Source organism: Typopeltis vanoorti, chromosome 5 (genome assembly GCF_054136105.1).
Source record: "Typopeltis vanoorti isolate ZY-2024b chromosome 5, IOZ_Tvanoo_1.0, whole genome shotgun sequence".
In the NCBI taxonomy this organism is placed as follows: Eukaryota; Metazoa; Arthropoda; class Arachnida; order Uropygi; family Thelyphonidae; genus Typopeltis; species Typopeltis vanoorti.
In genome coordinates this window covers 144,193,995-144,212,677 of record NC_143553.1, presented here as the reverse complement: position 1 = coordinate 144,212,677, position 18,683 = coordinate 144,193,995, and the positions used below count along the sequence as shown (strand labels likewise).

Genomic DNA, 18,683 nt, shown 5'->3' with positions numbered 1-18,683 from the left:
GAGAATATGATAGAAAGGAATGGTTCTATTGTATCCTATCTTTTCTTCCTGTTAATGATTTGTGCAGCACAAATTTTCAGGCTATAGGAAGCATTCCACAAACTTGTTACCATCTTGGTCACCTGCTTCTGCATTCACTTCACCATCTCCTTATCACCATGAACTCCAAAAATTAAATTTGAACATAGTAGGCCAAATATGGTCTTATCAGAGCCTTATAAAGAGGGACAATAATGACTTTATTATCGCTTGTCAGTGTGTTTTTAATTATTATTATTATTATTCCAGACCACCATTGGGTCATAACACATTATTACAGGAGGCCCATTCTAGACAACAAAAATTTATATCATAACATTCCTTAAACCCATTCTTTATTTGCACATTCACCACTCTATCAGACAATGAATTTCATGGTCCAGTCATCCTCCATGTAAAAAAAAATAAAAATAAAGGCCACTTTTTACCCTCCTACTTACCACCAGGAATGGCCTCTTGTCCTTGCTCTCTCTCTCCCCGTTCTTGTCAAATTCTGCAATGTATTCCCAGAACTTTTAACTCTCTCACACACACGCATCTCACTCCCACTTAGCTTCGTTAATTTCTTTCCTTACCTTTCTTCCATTTCTTGCATGATGGTCATTATCATATTGAATAATTTTCTTCTCAGTAATAAATGTTACCACTGCCAGTTTTATAAGGTAATATACTGTAATTCAAGAAGATTTGAAAAATTAATACCGCAGGTTGAATAAATTGCCTAATCCTACTTTTCACATGGGAGAAAATGTATAATGTTTTTCTTTAAAATGTTTAAAAAAATGTTTTGTTGGTGTTTCTGTTTTTGAATTTCAGTTCAATGAAGGATAATTCTTTTTAGTGGCATCATGGTTTAGTTCTCCACTGCTATCTGGAATTGTCTCGCTTGTTATCTTCTCAGGAATACAACGAGGAATTTTAAAAAAGGTATGAGATAAGAATGTCTTACCTAAATCATTATTATGTAGTTAAGAAATTTTCCAGTTCAGTTACAGCTAGTATGAATTATTTTCATATGATATAAATCATTTTGAATTTAGGTGACATATGGTTATGTGACTCTCAGCTATGAATTTTAAGTGTTTGTATGTTCTTTAATTGAAACATGCATCAGTATTATTGAAATTGTTACTTTTCTAATGAACATGAATTTGGTATAACTAAATTGCTAGGTTCATGTAAAGTAGCTATTATGTAACCATGCACACACACATTCATTTTACAGGTTTGAGTTTCTTGTTAATAATGTTTAAATAAATTTGATTTATTTATGTGATTAATTTTATATACTGAGCCTCCATAGCCCAGTTGATAATGATGTTGCTGTTTGCTTAAAAAAAACCTGGGTTAAAATTCCATCCAAGACATCAATAAACTTTATAAGAGCTTTTCAACTAAAGGTGAATTAGCTGGTTCTCATACAGAAGTAGCAGGAAAACTTGTTTATTCTTCAAGGCACCGACCTATCATAAGATTAACCAGAATTCTATGAAAATAAGTATTTGGCTATGACAGTCCATCGAATAGTAATTTAATGCTTAATCCTTAACTCAGAAATTAGGATAGGAATTAAATACTAAAACTTCGTATTAAAAAAGGAGGAAAAATTTGTTTTTAATTAATAAAAAGTAAATGGTTATTCAGACTGCATTTTTCTTTATGAAATTTGATTCATTTGAGCAGGAGGAGCTTGGATAATATGATAAATGTTGACTTAATCTCAAATTATCAAAATTTCACTGTGCATTTATCTTTTATAAGTCATAAACACTGATCAAATAGCGGCAGTAATGCACATACTGCTCCAGTTGACAGATTGACTGATCAGTGGTTTACACACATCTAAACAAACAGATAATAGATATCTTGATATAGTAATGAGACAGAGAGCAAGAATTATGAATGATATGTTAGCAGAAATGTGTGAAGAGAAAGGAGTGCAGCTTGTTAATGTGTGGAAGGAGTTTGAAGGAAGAATTGAACTGTACAAGAGTGATGGACTGCATTCAAATGGTTTTGGTGTGAGTTATTTGGAGAGACTGATGCTGGAAGGGAGAACAATGAGTGTTGAGAATGAATCTGAGCAATTAAAAAGCAATATGAAAGAGCAGTAGAGTAAGGAAGGAGAGATTGAAGTGGTGCTTGTGAATGAAGAAGTGGGTAGCATGAGTGTACAGGATGAGAGAACAAATGTGCAAAACAAACAGGAAATGGGGAGACTCAGGGTGGACAGGGTAAGACAGCGTGAGAATGGTTGATGTCCCAAGAGGATGTGAATGCATGTGTAGACAAAAAGGGAAAGGGGATGTAAGGGAAAACAGTTCTGGGATGAGTAAGGAGAAAAAGAAATGGCTTGAGGAAAGTATGAAGAGGTCACATCTAATAAGTGGTGTCAGTGAAACTTGTTGTACATCCAGGAATGAGCTGTTATGTTTGTATACAAATGCTAGAAGTATCAGAAACAAGGGAAATGAAATGGTTGCATTGGTTGAGTTTGTTCGCCCAAAAATTTTTGGAATAAGTAAGACATTGTTGGATGAGGATCACATCCCGACAGGAATAGAGATGAAAGGATATAATGTATTTTGTGAAGATAGAAAGGGTAAAAAGGAAGGAGGTGGAGTGCTATTGATGATAGAAAAAGTTATGTCCATACAAGGTAGAGATGCAAGGAAAAAATAATGACAATGGTTTTGAGGTAGTATGGTGTAAGATGGAGGTGAACAGAATGAAATACTTCGTTGGGTGTTGCTATAGACCTGGTAATGTGGAGGGCAGTGACCAGGAAATGTATAAGCAAATTAGCCAAACAAATAGGAAAATAGTGATCATTATGGGTGATTTTAATCATGGCTATATAGATTGGGATGACAATATACCAACTGGAAGTAAAGGAAATGAGTTTCTTGAGTTTTTGAGGAAACAACTAACCAAAATACATAACAAAGGGCACATGAAGATTTGCTTATTTCATCAGAGGAGGCCATTATAAATGTGGTGTCAAATTTCCCTCCATTTCGTGAGTGACCATGAAGTGATTACTTAGGTGATCACCAACCATGTGAGGACTTCCGTGAGGTACGAGTGTATGTAAAACTACAAGGCTGGTGATTATGAGAAGCTCTGGAGACAGCTTGGAGCTGTAGCATGGAATGTAAGGACTTGTATAGAAGGAGATCAGTGTTACTTGGGTGATATTCAAGAACTGGAACTATCTAGTAGAAGCAGTGTCTAAATATATTTCAAAGGTCAGAAGGTTAAATAAGGTAGGTGTAAAATGGATGAATGAAGAGATTAAGCATGCAAAACAGAGAAAAAATTATGGAGACAACAAAAGATAGGTAGTAATAATCGATTTCATGAGGAGTATAAAGAACAGGCAAGGAGAGTGACTCAGTTGGTAAGAGTAGCAAAAGAACAGTATGAGCAGGAGTTAGCTAATGAAGCAAAAAAAAAAAAAAAAAAAAAAAAAAGAAAGTAAGAAAAGAACAATTATGGTAAAATGACATTCACTGGAGAAAATGATATACAGACAACTGCTGTAGAGGATATAGTTGAGATATTTCATGAGCAGTTCATAAAGGTCTTTCATCCTTATGAATGTGATATCATGGAGTTTGAGAGCAGTGGATGATGAGGAGGAGAGACTGACTGACTGTAAGTGAGGAAGAGATATATCTAGAATTGAGTAAACTTGATATTAATAAGGCTGTGGGACTTGATATATCACTGTGTATTTTGAAGGAATATGTCAGGGATATGTCAAAGAATACGACATCAGAGCCTCTGTAGCTCAATCAGAATAGACAAAGCCCTTGGGTTTGATTCCCCTCAGTGATGTGAGGAACCTTTATCTGGTCTCTTTCGACTAAAGGTGAGTTAGCTGATCTCATATGAAGGTAGGAGTTTTTTCCACCTGGAAACTCGGGATTTTCGTTCCCCAGAACAGGCAAACCGGAAACCGGTCTCATGAATACACACATGGATTACAGTCACGAATACATCTCAGCCATATGCCGGTCCTGAGCCTGGAGAAAATCGGGGGGGGGGGGGCAATGGTGAACTACCTTGTAAAAAATCTCACCAGGAATACTGTATGGGCAATGCCTACAAAATAACTTACGGGCAGAAGCAACTGAAAGGGAAAACCAGCAGCAGTTGACATCTGCCTTGACATATTTGTTTGATATGAGTCTTACAGTGAGTTAAGTTCTAAAGGAGTGGAAGGAAAGCAAAATTGTACTGCTTCATAAAGGAGGTGACAGAATTCAAGCATCAAATTATAGGCCAATCTCTGTGTCAGGTGTTGTAGTTAAAGTGTTGGGAAAAGGTCATGTTTTAGTAGTCTGATTACTTACTACAACAAGGTGACAACAGTATTGGATGTGGGAGATGGATACATAGTAGCATACTTAGACTTTGCAAGGACTTTTGATAGATTACCATATGATAAGTTGACAGTCAAACTAGAATGGATGGAGTCGGATATCAGGTGTTGTAGTTAAAGTGTTGGAAAAGTTGGTGAATCTGGATCCAGAATTGGGTTAATGATAGTGGTATTATCTTTGATGAACAGCACGGATTTGCTAAAGGAAGGTCATGTTTTAGTAGTCTGATTACTTACTACAACAAGGTGACAACAGTATTGGATGTGGGAGATGGATACATAGTAGCATACTTAGACTTTGCAAGGACTTTTGATAGATTACCATATGATAAGTTGACAGTCAAACTAGAATGGATGGAGTTGGATATTAGAATAGCATTAGATTGGAGATTGGCTGTCTGATAGGTATCAACAAGTTATGTATGAGCATACAATATCCTAGAAGAGGAAATTCACTAGTAGTGTGCTTCAGAGATCTGTGTTAGGGCCATTTCTGTTTAACTTGTATATTAATGATATTGGGAAGATTTGAATATGGGAATATATAGTTGTTTGCAGATGATGCAAAGTTGGGACAAACTATGAAGAGTAGAGCAGATGTCATGGCCTTAGAAGAGGACTTGAATAGACTGGGTGAATGGGCACAGGAATATGAATGTCAGTTCAATGTTGCAACATGTAAGATTTTTAAAATTTGGAAAACAAAGATGGGATGTAGAATTTACTCTTGGTAGGGATATATTGTTGGAGTTGGAGGAAATAAGAGATATTGGGGTGATAGTGAATAAGGATCTAAAATTTAGAGGACATATTGCCAAAATTGTGAGGCGAATGCAATGAATTCTGGAAATGATGCAGAGGACATGGACTTCTAGAGGTAAGAAGATTCTGGTTCCATTGTATAAAGTTCTGATTAGGCCACATAATGGACTACCGTGCACAGATTTGCTTTGCATCTGGCTTTCAAAAGGATGAAGAGATGTTGGAGAAGGTCCAGAGGCGATTGACAAAAATAGTTTCTGATCTCTGGAATGTTCAATATGTAGAGTCTAGTGAATAGGAGGAAGAGAAGTGATATGATAGAGATGTACAAGTAGGTAAGGGGTTGTTATTGGATTAATGTCGAAGAGGATTTTCATAAAATTGTAAGAGATTGGGGGGGGGAGACAAATGGTTATCCCTGGACGCTGTATAAGGAAGGTGTAAGCAAGGGAGTGAGAATAGTAGAGTAGTAGGTTTTTTGCATGGAAAGTTGTGACTGACTGTAATGCATTACTTGAGAGGGCAGTGTCAGCAGAGAATTTGAACATATTTAAGGCTTGATATGATAGCTGTATGCATGACAAAAGGGGCCTCCTAGATGAGTCAGTGACTCCATGCAGGTCTTAGGATAATAATAATGATAATGATATACTGTTATCATGCGGAGAGTTCTGTGGTTAAGAAATTCAATCGAATTATTATGGTTTTGTGACCACATTTTTTATTAAAAAAAGACTGTTTTTTAAAACTAAACAAATACTAAAAAACAAACCCAACAAGTTTCGTTAGTCGTTAGACTAACATCTTCAGGGGTAAAGAGAACTAACAGTTTAAAGCACAAACTATAAGAAATTGTGAAAAAACAAGTTCATTTGTTGCTATTATGAACATCAAAAAAGTTTGTTAAAAAACCAAATAACAGATCTATACAACTGTTAATACGTGTTAGCTGGAAACAATGCTATTTGATGTCGCATTCTGTGGTTCACTTTCACTCTGTCCAAGGTCTGAACTGGATAAATTTTTAATAAACGCTAACCAAACTTGATTTAAAATCAAACTTTGATTTTTGTTGCCTTGCGTAGGAATTTTAATCATATTTGCTGCCTCTTTGAATTTCCTTGTGAAACAGTTTTTATCAATGTAGGACGTGTTTGTTCTGTCCCAGAGTACATCATGACCAGTGGAAGCTGTGTGAAATGCCAAGCCACTTATGTTCTCTCTTTTTTTGTACATCCTTTTGACGTTCGCACATGCGGATTTCTTCCGATCTCTCCGTCTGGCCTATGTAGCAGATGTCACAGGAACAGTGAATATTATAAACTCCTGATTTTTTCATTGGGTGATGTGGAGGTTTTGGAGGATAATTTGGAGGAAAGTCACTTTTATGTTGTACTTGTAGAGAAGTTTAGCTAATTTATCTGTTACGTTCTTGATATAAGGAAGGGTGACTACATTCTTGAAGTCTTGTTTATTTAAGTTTCTTGTAGGTGCTGTATTGAGAATTTTCTTAATTGTCTTAGTTTTGAAACCATTCAGTTTTAGGATCTGTGTTAAGTATTGTATTTCTTCTTTCCACTTTTCTTCTGTGCTGGGGATACTGTATGCTTTATCCCTTAAGGTTTTTATGAGGCCTATTTTTTGCTTGGGGTGGTGGTGTGAGGTAGCATGAAGGAATCTTCCTGTGTTTGTTGGCTTTCTATAAAGGGAGAACGATAATCTGTTTTTTCTTTCATTTATTTCTATAAGGATGTCTAGGAAAGGAAGATTTTTATTTTTTTCTAGTTCCAGAGTAAATTTTATGTTAGGATGTAAGTTATTAAGATAGTCTTTAAATGCAGTCAGTTCTAGTGCTGTTCTTGGCCAAATAATGAAGATATCATCCACATAGTGGAGCCAAATTTTTGGTTTGATGTGCCAGTTTTGTTGAGCATTATTTTCAAAATTTTCCATATCAAGGTTTGCTAAAGCTGGTGAGAGGGGTGAACCCATTGCTAATCCTTCTTTTGTTCCCAGAGTTTGTCTTGAGAAAGGAATAACGTGTTTTTTATGCAATGTTCGTAGAGCTGTACAATGTCTGGTGGGAAGAGATTTTCTAGAAAGTTTACCGTTTCATTTCTTGGAATCTTTGTGAAAAGGCAAAATTTTTGACAAAAGAGAGAGAGAATTGTTTGTGAAAGTGGCTAGTAGCTTAGCTAAATATCTAGCCAGTTTGTATGTGGGACTATTTATACTATCCACAATAGAGCATAAGGGTGTACCTTGTTTGTGATTTGGTTCTCCATATATCCTGGGTGTATTAAAGTGGAAGGGCTTGAGTTTGTTTACTGTTTCTTTATACCAGGAAGTGACTTTTTTCAGTAATTTATGCACCTTATTCTTTTGTGTGTGTTGGTGGGATTGCAATCTATAATTTTGTATGTTGACTGGTCTTGTAGAAGTGTGTGCATTTTGTTTTCATATTCTGTTGCATCCATCACCACGGTTGCATTCCCTTTGTCTGCTTTTGTTATGATAATCTGGTTATTATTATGTAGCTCTTTTAGCGCAATGATTTTCTTATATGGGATATTATTTTTGGGAGGTTTAGACTTGATTAGGATGTTGGCCACATCCAGTGGTGTGTTTGGTAAATTTTTAACAACCGGCTCGCTTTATGAAAAATTTGATTCTTCACAAAGTTGTATTGTATCTTCAGATGTCTTTATTTCTGTTTCTTCACATTTTGTCCTTTTAATGTTTAAGAAGTTTTGTTCTATTTCATTTTTTCAACTAACGGCTATCCGCTTTTTCGACCGCAAAACTCTAACCCTGATTAAAATTATTTTAATTATTAAAAAAAAAAGAAAAAACCAAAATAAAAACATATTAAAGAAAATTTTTCTATATTACCTACAACTTACCTATTATCAAATGAAATCCTGAACAAAAAAATGTAACACTAATATTACCACTCGTAGTCGATCAAATGACCAGAGACTGTAGCCTTTGCAATGAATTTTTGTATTTATCGATAGTGCAACAATGTTGCATTTCCAAGAACTTAATGTTGCAAGTTCTTGGAAATTTGCCGAAAAATAAGGCATTATTGTTTATTCAAATATCCAGTTCGGGAGTTTTGATAACGTGTTTGTGTTTTAATGAATACAGACATTGTTTAGCAAATAAAATCATTTCCGAATTCCCATTCGTAAATTGAGTTTGTGTTTTCTGAATTCTCCTTTATGCATTTATTTTTGATAATAATATATTTAAGTGTTTATTATACAATTTCAAAATATTTACGAGAAAAAGTATATACCACCATTCATCATCTATCCTTTCATAAAGAATTTTAATAACTGGCTCGCCCGACTTAGAAACATTAACAACCGGCTCGCTAAATTTGAAAAATTGTAACAACCGGCTCGCACGAGCCAGTGTGAGCCGGTCCCAACACACCACTGGCCACATCTAAACATATGTTATTGGCTATTGCTGGAGGCAGGTAATATATTCCCCGTTTGACGGAAGCCATTAATTTGGCTTTTGGAACTTGTTTGGAAGTAACAGCAAAATTGTGCCCCTGACTTAAATCATTAATGACTTCTTCTGTTAAAGTGAGCAATGATAAATTCACAATGGTGTGATCTTGTTGTAACTGCTGTCATTGTGTAGCACTGCATTGTTGGAGAATTTCAAACTTTCTCTGGTGTTGGTTTTTGACTTTGAATTCTTTTCTAGCTGTTGCGTTGGAGATGTTGTCTAGGATATCCCATAGTTCCGCGTTTAAAATATTAAATAGTAGATCAATGCACTATTTAAAATATTAAATAGTGCGTTGATGGTTGAATTTAATTTTGATAACTTTAGGTGAATGGCGTTAATCTGTTCTCATAATAGCGCTACACTTGCTCGTTTATAAATATGTTGGGCTTTGGCCAAGTGGAACTTGTTTTTAATTTTCACACGGTTAGGTATTAAATTGGTGTCTCGGCACCAATTTAATACCTAACTATTAGCCACTCTCACAAACAATTCTCCCTCCTTTGTCAAAAATTCTGCCCACCTAAAAAAAGTATTTTAGAACACCATACCTTAAAAAGTTCAGACATATGGTGAGTTTTGATATCACCTCACTATTCACAAATGTGCCACTAATTGAAACCCTTGATCTGCTAAAGTCACACTTTTCCCCCTGATATATTTGAACTATTTAAATTCACAATACATGCAGGATATTTCACATGGAAAGTGAAAATATACAAACAATTAGATGGGACAGCTATGGGTTTCCCAACTTCTCCATAGAACACCTGGAAAAACTAGCTATCAATACAGACACTCTCAAACCAATGCACATTTAAATAGCCAATACCCAAAAATCCACTTTACAATGGAACTGGAAGCTAATAACTGTCTGCCCTTCCTGGATACACTAATCCTCTGTCTTCCAGATGGTTCCTTATCATTCTCAGTTTTTAGAAAACCCATACACACGGGGAGATATTTACAGAAACATTTACTTACTTCACACCTTCTTAGCCAATGGTTATAATCCCCACAAGATAGACAAAATACTAAATGCTCCCAAGAAACCCCTCCCACTATTCACCACAGAGAACTACAACATACATTAAAGGCACATTGGGAAAGATATCTAGAGTTCTCAATAAACATCAACTACGCACTGTATTCAGACCATGTGTCAAATTAGCAACTCTCATCCGTTCACCCAAGGACATGAATTATCGTTAATTTTCACACGTCGAAACATTTCAACATTTGGGAAAGGGAATACTGCTGTTTATGACCGGTCATAAAAATTGCCTTCAAGCTGATTACAACAAATATCCTCTGTTCTCAAAACTGAAAGAAATAACATCTGTGTTGCAAATGTTAGTGACCAATCATCAAGGAAGTATAAAGAAAATTTTTCCACTAAAATTGAAGATCAAGGTAGTCTGTATCCAGTTCTCACATCTGTTAATACTGAATACTTTCTTTGCTAGTTCGTATTGTAGAGTGAACGTTTCGAAACCATAGTGCTGTGATTTTTTAAAAGTAATAGGCCTGCAGATTTAAATTTGAATATGAACAAGAGACTTTGTTTAATTTTAGTATTAAGAAATCTCTTACTGAAGGTGTTTGTGATGCAACAGATAGTGAGTCATCCACCAGCCTACAAAGCAATGTACAAAAGGAGGGGAAAACTACCAGCACACAGGAGAAAAAGTCTGCATTCACTCGTAAGTACTTATAATAATATTAAAAATTTTTGGCGATCAGAATGGGATATGTCAATGAAAATCAGCACAAATTAATTTAAGGATGTTTATGTTTAATTAATTATTAATTGATAATAAAAATCAGCTAAATTAATTATTAATTAATACATTATAAAATAACCAAGGTGTTCCGTGAAAATTTCAGGATTTTTGAAGTGTTCCGTCGTAGGAAAAGTTTGGGAAACGCTGCAGTAGTCTATGAAGTAACCTGCTCATGTGATCAAGCTTACTAGCCAAACAGGAAGAACTGTGGACATCTGCATTAGTGAATATAAAAGATACATCCGGCACTATTGCTATGGCAAGTCGGGCCTAGCAGACCATGTTTTGGATACCTCTGCACACAGGTTGAACTGGAAGAAAACAAAAGAATTCACAGAAGCTTTTACAAGTCAGAGAGATTATTCTTAGAAGCAACAGAAGCCATGAAACATACTCAGAATCTTAACAAATATGGCTGTATAAATTTGCCTAAGATTTAGGAGACAGTCATCTTAAGACTAGTACCGGCTTTCTCTCTGTTTTTTGTTTTTTTTTAACATAAAGGGCACCTAATTAGGACTTTAGTCTTTGTGTTGATGCTAAAATTTTTCGAACTAGTCCTATTATTGCACCATGTTGTAGTCTTGATGAACTGTGACAAACTGTGTTTTGTGCTCTGAAGATACTGATTATAACACCAGTGAAATATCAGCAATAAATCAATAAATAATTGTTTACTTATCTTTCTGTGTTCTGATATATTACCATCAAAATTAATCAACACGTATTTCCTTGTGTTTAAACACAATTCATTATTCTCATATTATTATAAATGACAAAATCGTGCAGTCTGCGACCATTTTGATTACATGTATCTTCTCCAAATTTACCTATGTTTGCTTTGTATTTTTCGTTTCCTATTCTGGCATTATAAATCTCCTGCTGGTAGTAAACAGTTAGTTTTGTTTGTTTTATCTATGGCATTCTGTAATTCTTTAGAAAATATATTACTGTCTTCTTCTTTTCCCTCTTCTGGTGCATATGCACCAATTATTATGTGGCCTCTTAATTATTATTATTATTATTACGGGTTTCTCCATGGAGTCAGTAGACTCATCGTGGGATACCCAAACCATCATTACAATATCTCTTCTTGAATTCATTTACAGACGAAGAACTCACAACTGAGTCAGGCATTGCATTCGACTCATTCACCACCCTCCAGGCAAAACACCTCGTTTTCACACCATTATTAACCACACCTTTCATTAATTTCCAAGGATGACCTCTTGTTCTTCCATCACTATCACACAGCTGAAACATTTCCCCTGCATCAATCTTATAAAAACTTGTAGTAATTAAATGTTTTCTGTCATATCTCCCTCTTCTCTGCCTATCAACCAACCTCTGCAATCCACAAACTCAATCTATCAATGTAGGGAGCATTTTTTACATCGCTCAATGACTTAGTCACTCTCCTCTGAACCCTCTCCACAACCTTTTTGTCTCCAAGGAATTCAGGTGACAGACTTGAACACAGTAATCCAAATGTGGAAGTATTATCGACACCTTATAAAGGGGAATAATAACCTCTTTATCTCTGGATGTTATATGTTCTTCAATAACCAAGTAATCCTACGTGCAATCTTGGACACCTTACCAATGTGTCCTCTGAACTTCATCTCCCTCTCCACCAACACCCCCAAGTCCATAGCCTCATCAATCTCTTGGAGTACCATTTCATCAATGTAGTACACAGCTGGTAATCTTTTAATCCCAAAATGCATAACTTGACACTTTTCCACATTGAACTAATATCCATTACCTTTTGCCCATTTTGCCAGTTTATTTAAATTATCCTGCAAACTCTCAACATCAGCTTGATTTTTTATTGCGCCACAACTTTGCATCATCAGCAAACAACTAAATATCTCCCTTTAAACCATTTCCTATATCATTTATGTACAAATTAAACAATAATGTCCTAAGCATTCTTTTATCCATATCACCAGTTTAGTATCCATCTCCATCTGCTCTAATTTGCACAACAGTATTCCATGTAGTATCCTGTCAAAAGCCTTAGCAAAATCCAGATGTACCCAGAACCAGAAGTTAATGTCTTGAGTCTAATTTCTATTAGTCTTTCATTCAATTAGTTATAATATACAATATTGTTCTTTAGAGATTTCTGTACCATAATCATTATACCTTCTTTTGCTCTTTGTTCTTTTTTTACCCCACTGTAGATTGTATATAGTTTGTTTCTTTTGTACCTTTTTGTTTTTTTCTTTGTTTCTGTTACTATACATATCTTTACAGTAGTGCACTCAGGGTTTAATCTGGGGTGGGGGGAAGTTGAGCAGACAATTTGAGAATATACACACTATGCATTGCATACAACCTATGACTGAGCATCTGCAGTGATCGTTAATTCATAAGTAGTATAGAAATAGAACACCCGACACAACATAAATAAAAAAATAATCAATTTTATTAATTAGAAAAAGATTTTTGGAAAAGTTTCTACTGCTTTTTCCTTTATCTTTGGGGGGAACCAGGGCCAATTGGCATCCCCCCCTCTGGGTGCACCACTGTATCTTTATGTTAGCTTGGTTTAGTTTATCAAGTTCCTCTTCTTTGTGTGCATTGCTTCGCGCATTCCATGTTGCAATCTTCACTATATGTTCCTTTTTCCAATTTCATTTACCTTTTCCTGAATTGTGGTGTTTTCCCTGATAATCCATCCAGCTTTTCTTTGGATGAGACTTGAAAGTATACTGAATTTCCCCAAGGCAGGTTACTAACCTGTCACTGGGTAAGTTCAGTGGTAGGGCTGCTACCTAATGCCTCTAGACAGGCAGATCTAACAGATCTGCCTGTCTAACATCCTAACAGCATTTACTCTGTTAGGATGTTAGGGTTATACCGCCCATACTCGGTTGCCAGTGCCTTGTTTGTACTTTTAGAACAGGATGGACCACGAGAAGGTGAGGTTGACATTTGAGTGGGAGAGGCTATATATTGCACTTCACCACCCCTTCCACTTTGCTTAAATAATGTTGATAATAAAAATTTAAAAATAAAACATTCATTTTATAAATAATGTAAACAATTCTAAATTATAACGAATACTGAATATAAATATAATTGTTGATTTCATAGCTTTTCAGATTATCTAACCATTAGCCCACTTGCTGAACCAGGATAGTATAGATGTTATCTTTTGGGAGTGAAATTGGCACAAAAACTAAAATGCCTTGTTTATTGACATAAATAGCCATATCATCGTCATTATTCAGTCTGCAGATTTAGACCTTAAAATTAAAGAGACTATTTAATAAGTCTCTTTAATGAATGATCTGATCTTTTTTTCTGAAAGATTTATATTTAAGTACTTATTTGGATAATCTTTTTATTTGCATAATTCTCATATGTTCCATTGTGTGTGTTGTGTGTGTGTGTGTATTTTATTACTAGCTCTAATTTATTCTTTCATTATTTCTTCATTTAATTCTGTTTTTCTCATAAATTTAATTTTAGCTACCATTAATTTTTGTTTTATTGTTGAGATTTCACTTCCATAAAGTAATGTTGGTATAAACATGTATTTTAAACTTTTATTCTAGTCTGCTTTTTGCAGTAGGTTAGATTCAAGCACAAAATTTATTTCACTTGTTATTTGAAGGTATTTTGTGATTTTTATGTTTGTAGTTCATGTTTCAGTTTCATAGGATAAACCAACCTATCAGCAATATAGTTTTGTAGCTATGTGGCTTGGTCATTACAAATCATTGAGCCAAACTTGCAAAGGAAAATGAGAATGCAGTGTCCTTTCCTTCTTCACATGAAACCACATATTCTAAATTAGTAAAAGAAATAAACCCAAGAACTTGTTCCAAAATTTTATTATTTATTACTGTTTTGCCAGCTTGGTTAGCTAAGTAGATGCTGTAACAACTCTCTAGCTACCAGACTGTTAGTTTGAATCCTACCATGGATATATTTTTAATGTGTTTAAATGATGACTTTTGTTACTTGATTTGAGACCACTACTTTTTCCTGTTGGAGGAGCAAAGTAGTTTGCAAAAGTTCATTTGGTTTCTTGAGCATGGTTTCAGATTATCTAATCCTTAGTTTCATGGTATTAATATGAGTGTTGGATTGATTATAGTATCAGAGAGTGTTACAGTTAAAGACGTAACTATTCTGCCTTCGGTTGGTGACAGTGATTGTGCAATGACCTATTAGTCAGCCAATTCTGAATCCATTTGACTAACCCGACATTTAAACCCATGTTCTGAAAACTTAAATATCAGCTTATCATGTGACACCCTGTCAAACACCTTTGCAAAATCCAAAAAAAAAATGGCAGTATATGCCTTTCCCTCATTAGCTGCTCTTGTCACTTTATTATAAAAGACAATTATATTACTAAAGCAAGAGTGCCCCTTAACAAATCCATGTTGATTCTCACACATAACATTACCCTTATCTACCCAATGCTGTATATAGTCCCTCACTAATTTCTCCAAGACCTATGTCTTATAATCCAAACCCAAGAATATGGGTTTGGATTATAAAATTTAGCATGGATAAGAGGATGGCTGACTAACAGATATCAAAAAGTGATATACAGGGGATGTGAGTCTGTAAGATTTAAGGTAACCAGTGGTGTATCACAAGGATCAGTGCTTGGTCCACTGTTATTCAATCTGCACACTAATGATATTGGGAAGGATTTGACAGGTAACATAGAACTATTTGCTGATGACGCAAAGATAGGTAGGGCAATCAGGAATGCTGCTGATATGCAGTACTTGCAGAATGATTTGAATAGGCACTGATCCTTGTGGTACATCACTGGTTAATCTCACTTTGGCATGATTAGATATCCTATGTCATATTATATTGGTCGGATTTTGCTAGAAGAAACTGATCAGACTAGAGACTAGGGATCTTGGAGTGTTAGTAGAGTGAAAGCAAGCAGAGATAGCAAGATTCTAAAATGAACTTTCATATGTAAAGATAAGGATGTCAATTTGCCTTTTTACAAGGCCCTGATAAGACCTGACTTGGGCTATTGTTTGAAGGTCTGGTCTCCTGGATTCTGTTGTGATTCTGTTACAGTGGAGAGAGAGAGAGAGAGAGAGAGAGTGCAAAGGAGAGTATTAAAAATCATATCAGAATTGTGGAATACTGATTATGAAGATAGATTGAGAATTTGTAGACTGCAGAAACTAGCAAATAGGAGAAGGGTGATATGATTGAGACTTACAAACTTCTGAAAGGGTCATACAGGATTTCAGTTGATGGAATTTTTCATTTTATGGAGGTGGGGAAAGGACAAGAGGGCATCTTTGGAAGCTGAGAATGAATGCTGCTAAGAAGGGGGTGAGGGCTAGATTTTGGTGTGTGATTGGCATGGATTGTCATTGGATGTTGTGTGTGCAAGCAGTGTGAATGAATTCAAAAATAAGTATGATTACTGGTGTGTGTGTAGTATGTGGCCTCCCTTGATGAGTCCCTTAACTCTCTTGAGGTCTCTTTCATTTTTTTATTATTTTTTTTTTATTTTTATTTTATTTTTTTTTTTTTAATCAGCTAACATCTTTTTGTTCCCACATAGGGAGTAGGTGAGGCCATTTTTAGTCCTATCTAACTTTTGGAGACAGAGTGGGCAGTTCAATCTCCACTGGTAGCCAATCAGAGATAGGCTACCAGTGGAGGCTACCCAAGGCTATCACAAATTAATTGGCATGCAGTGAAGAAGGTGGTTAATGTCTAAAAATAGTGTGGCTTCGACAGCTGATTCTCTTGAGTTTACGGGATGAAAAACTCGAATTTCTGGGAGAAAAAGCCTGCTTGCCCATGTCAGAGATCGACTAACTTGGAAACCAGTCAAGAAAAGGCTTAAAAAATGTTCCTCTGGTCAGCGACTAGATTTGAACCCAAGTCTTTCGTCGTGCGGTCAAGTTCTGCAGAGTGCAAACACCACTTCTTCTTCTGTTATATACCTAATATATTAATATATTAGGTATATAACATTTCAGATGTTATGCACATAATTACTTCTAGCTGAGTCTTGACCTTTAAAGATCAAGATTCAGTTAGAAGCCATTGTTTTCACTGTTTCTCTTGAAATTATCATCTTAAGTTTTTGGCTATTTCCTTAGGATTTAAAATAGCTTTTTGAAGTTTATCTTCATAATCAGTAATTATAACCTGGTTAACTGCAAAATGAAGTGCTTAAATTTGCATAAAGGATGATTCAATTCGGTTAGCCAAATAACCCCCCCCCCCCCCACATACACACAAAGGTTTGAAACAGAGACTAAAGTACCGATAGTAGTCCCATTTGTATCCAAACATCTTTCCATATTTGGACATGTCTTCTTGTACATACAGTGCATAATATATAATTTATAGTGAAGCATTCAACTTGGAAAAAGTTTATTTCTTATCTAAATAGATTCCAATTCTGTCATAAATTTCTGTTGAAGTCTGATCTCATATTGCTTACTTTGAATGAGGAGCTTAGTACAATTTACTTTGTAAACTTTATTATCATTTTCATGAATGACTGATTATTTAGATTTTTTGTTATTTTTTCTAATCATTTCAGGAAAAACCACTAGAACCAGGACTGAAGTCACTTCCATTTTTTTATGGGATCACTTTATTAGTGAATGTATTTGCTATAGTGCATGATGGACCTCAGTGTAAGAAATAGTTAATGACTTATTGACAGTTTATTTTTCACTTGGTTAGACTATAGTAAATTTAGTTTAATCCTTTATCCAAGTGTGAGCAAACTTTGTTTGCTCACATTTCTGAAGATTTCTGAAGATTACAATTGCAAATTCAAACAAAACAGCTTGTAACAATTTGTATAACTGATGATTTTGAGTAGAAAGCAGATACACATTCAAAATTTCAAATTGTGTGCAAAGAGGTCACATGGTCACACGGGCGAGTTGCCCGGTTTATCTTGATAAACCGGGCAACTCGCAGCAAAGGTGGATCAAGCTCTCAACTCCCTTGCTTCTGCCTTAGTATCTCCACTCTGGGCTTGGCTCCCACTGATGAGACCTCAATAAAGGTCGAAACCGATATGGGTAGTGCCCCCCCCCCCCCCAATGCATAGCAGTATACATGTCCACAAGGAGAGATGTGCTGTGCATTATGGGAGATACTGAGACTAGGAGTTGAGAGCTTGATATTCACCTTTGCTGCGAGTTGCCCGGTGTTGTACTACCTTACCTCAGTCCTGAAGATATTTTCAGGTGCAAACTTTGTTTGCTCACACTTGGATAAAGGATTAAACTAAATTTATTATACTTAATGATTTATGATACATAAACAAATAATTTAATTTTATTGTGTGTATTTTGCATATACACTGGTGTCCAAAGATTTCTGTAGATTACAATTGCAAATTCAGACAAAACAGCTTGTAACAATTTGTATAACTGATGATTTTGAGTAGAAAGCAGATACACATTCAAAATTTCAAATTGTGTGCAAAGAGGTCACATGGTAGCACTCTACAGGATAAAAGGCTGTGCTAAGTGAGTTGCGTTTGAAGGAAGCTCTCTTCATGAAGGAATAAAGATGCAAACTTGGATGTCTGGTAATGTCTCAAAGACCTGATCTAGATGATTTCATGCCGGGAAGAATTATTGAAAAGCTTGAAGACCAGATGTTTGATAAGAGATCGCCCTCACTCTACCACAGAGCATGAAGACAGATTTTTGGTTATAACAGCAAAATGTCATTGATGCACCATGGCAGGTTAGTTACAAGTTGGCTCCATTCAAGGACAGTTATGCAGATATCTTGACAAACTGTGGCAAGACATCTGCTAAAATAGGCCTATATCCATAGCTCATCATAGGTCACGTTTTTAGTGGTGTTGTTTTCATAAATATTGGACTCTTGTCCAGTAATCAAGATCCTTGATTATTGGACTGTTGTCCAATAATCCAATAATGTAAAGAGTACATTAGCCCATCAATGGGCTAATGTACTCTTTACAGATGAGAATCATTTTAGTCTTTCCTCTGATTCTAGATGACAGTTGATCTGGCATGAAAGTGATACTGCTTACCATTGCAAGAATGTTCTTGAAAGGGACAGATATGATGGTGTCATGGTGTGGAGAGGCATTATGCTTAATGGATGCACCGAGCTAGAAGTGCTGGAAAAAGGGACTATGATTGGTGAATGATATATTGTAATGAAGTTCT

The 18,683-nt window shown here is 35.5% G+C and overlaps 1 protein-coding gene across 5 annotated transcripts in view; it reads left to right on the top strand.

The window, feature by feature from the left end:
- LOC150106899 (sodium-dependent phosphate transporter 1-B-like) overlaps positions 1-18,683 on the top strand; it is a 248,028-nt gene that overhangs the window by 151,508 nt on the left and 77,837 nt on the right. For all 5 annotated transcript variants that reach the window (XM_090392808.1, XM_090392805.1, XM_090392803.1 and 2 more), the window contains 2 exons: positions 881-966; positions 17,060-17,156. In XM_090392808.1, the coding sequence (XP_090248934.1) occupies positions 881-966; positions 17,060-17,156 (183 nt within the window). The remainder of the gene's footprint in view (positions 1-880; positions 967-17,059; positions 17,157-18,683) is intronic.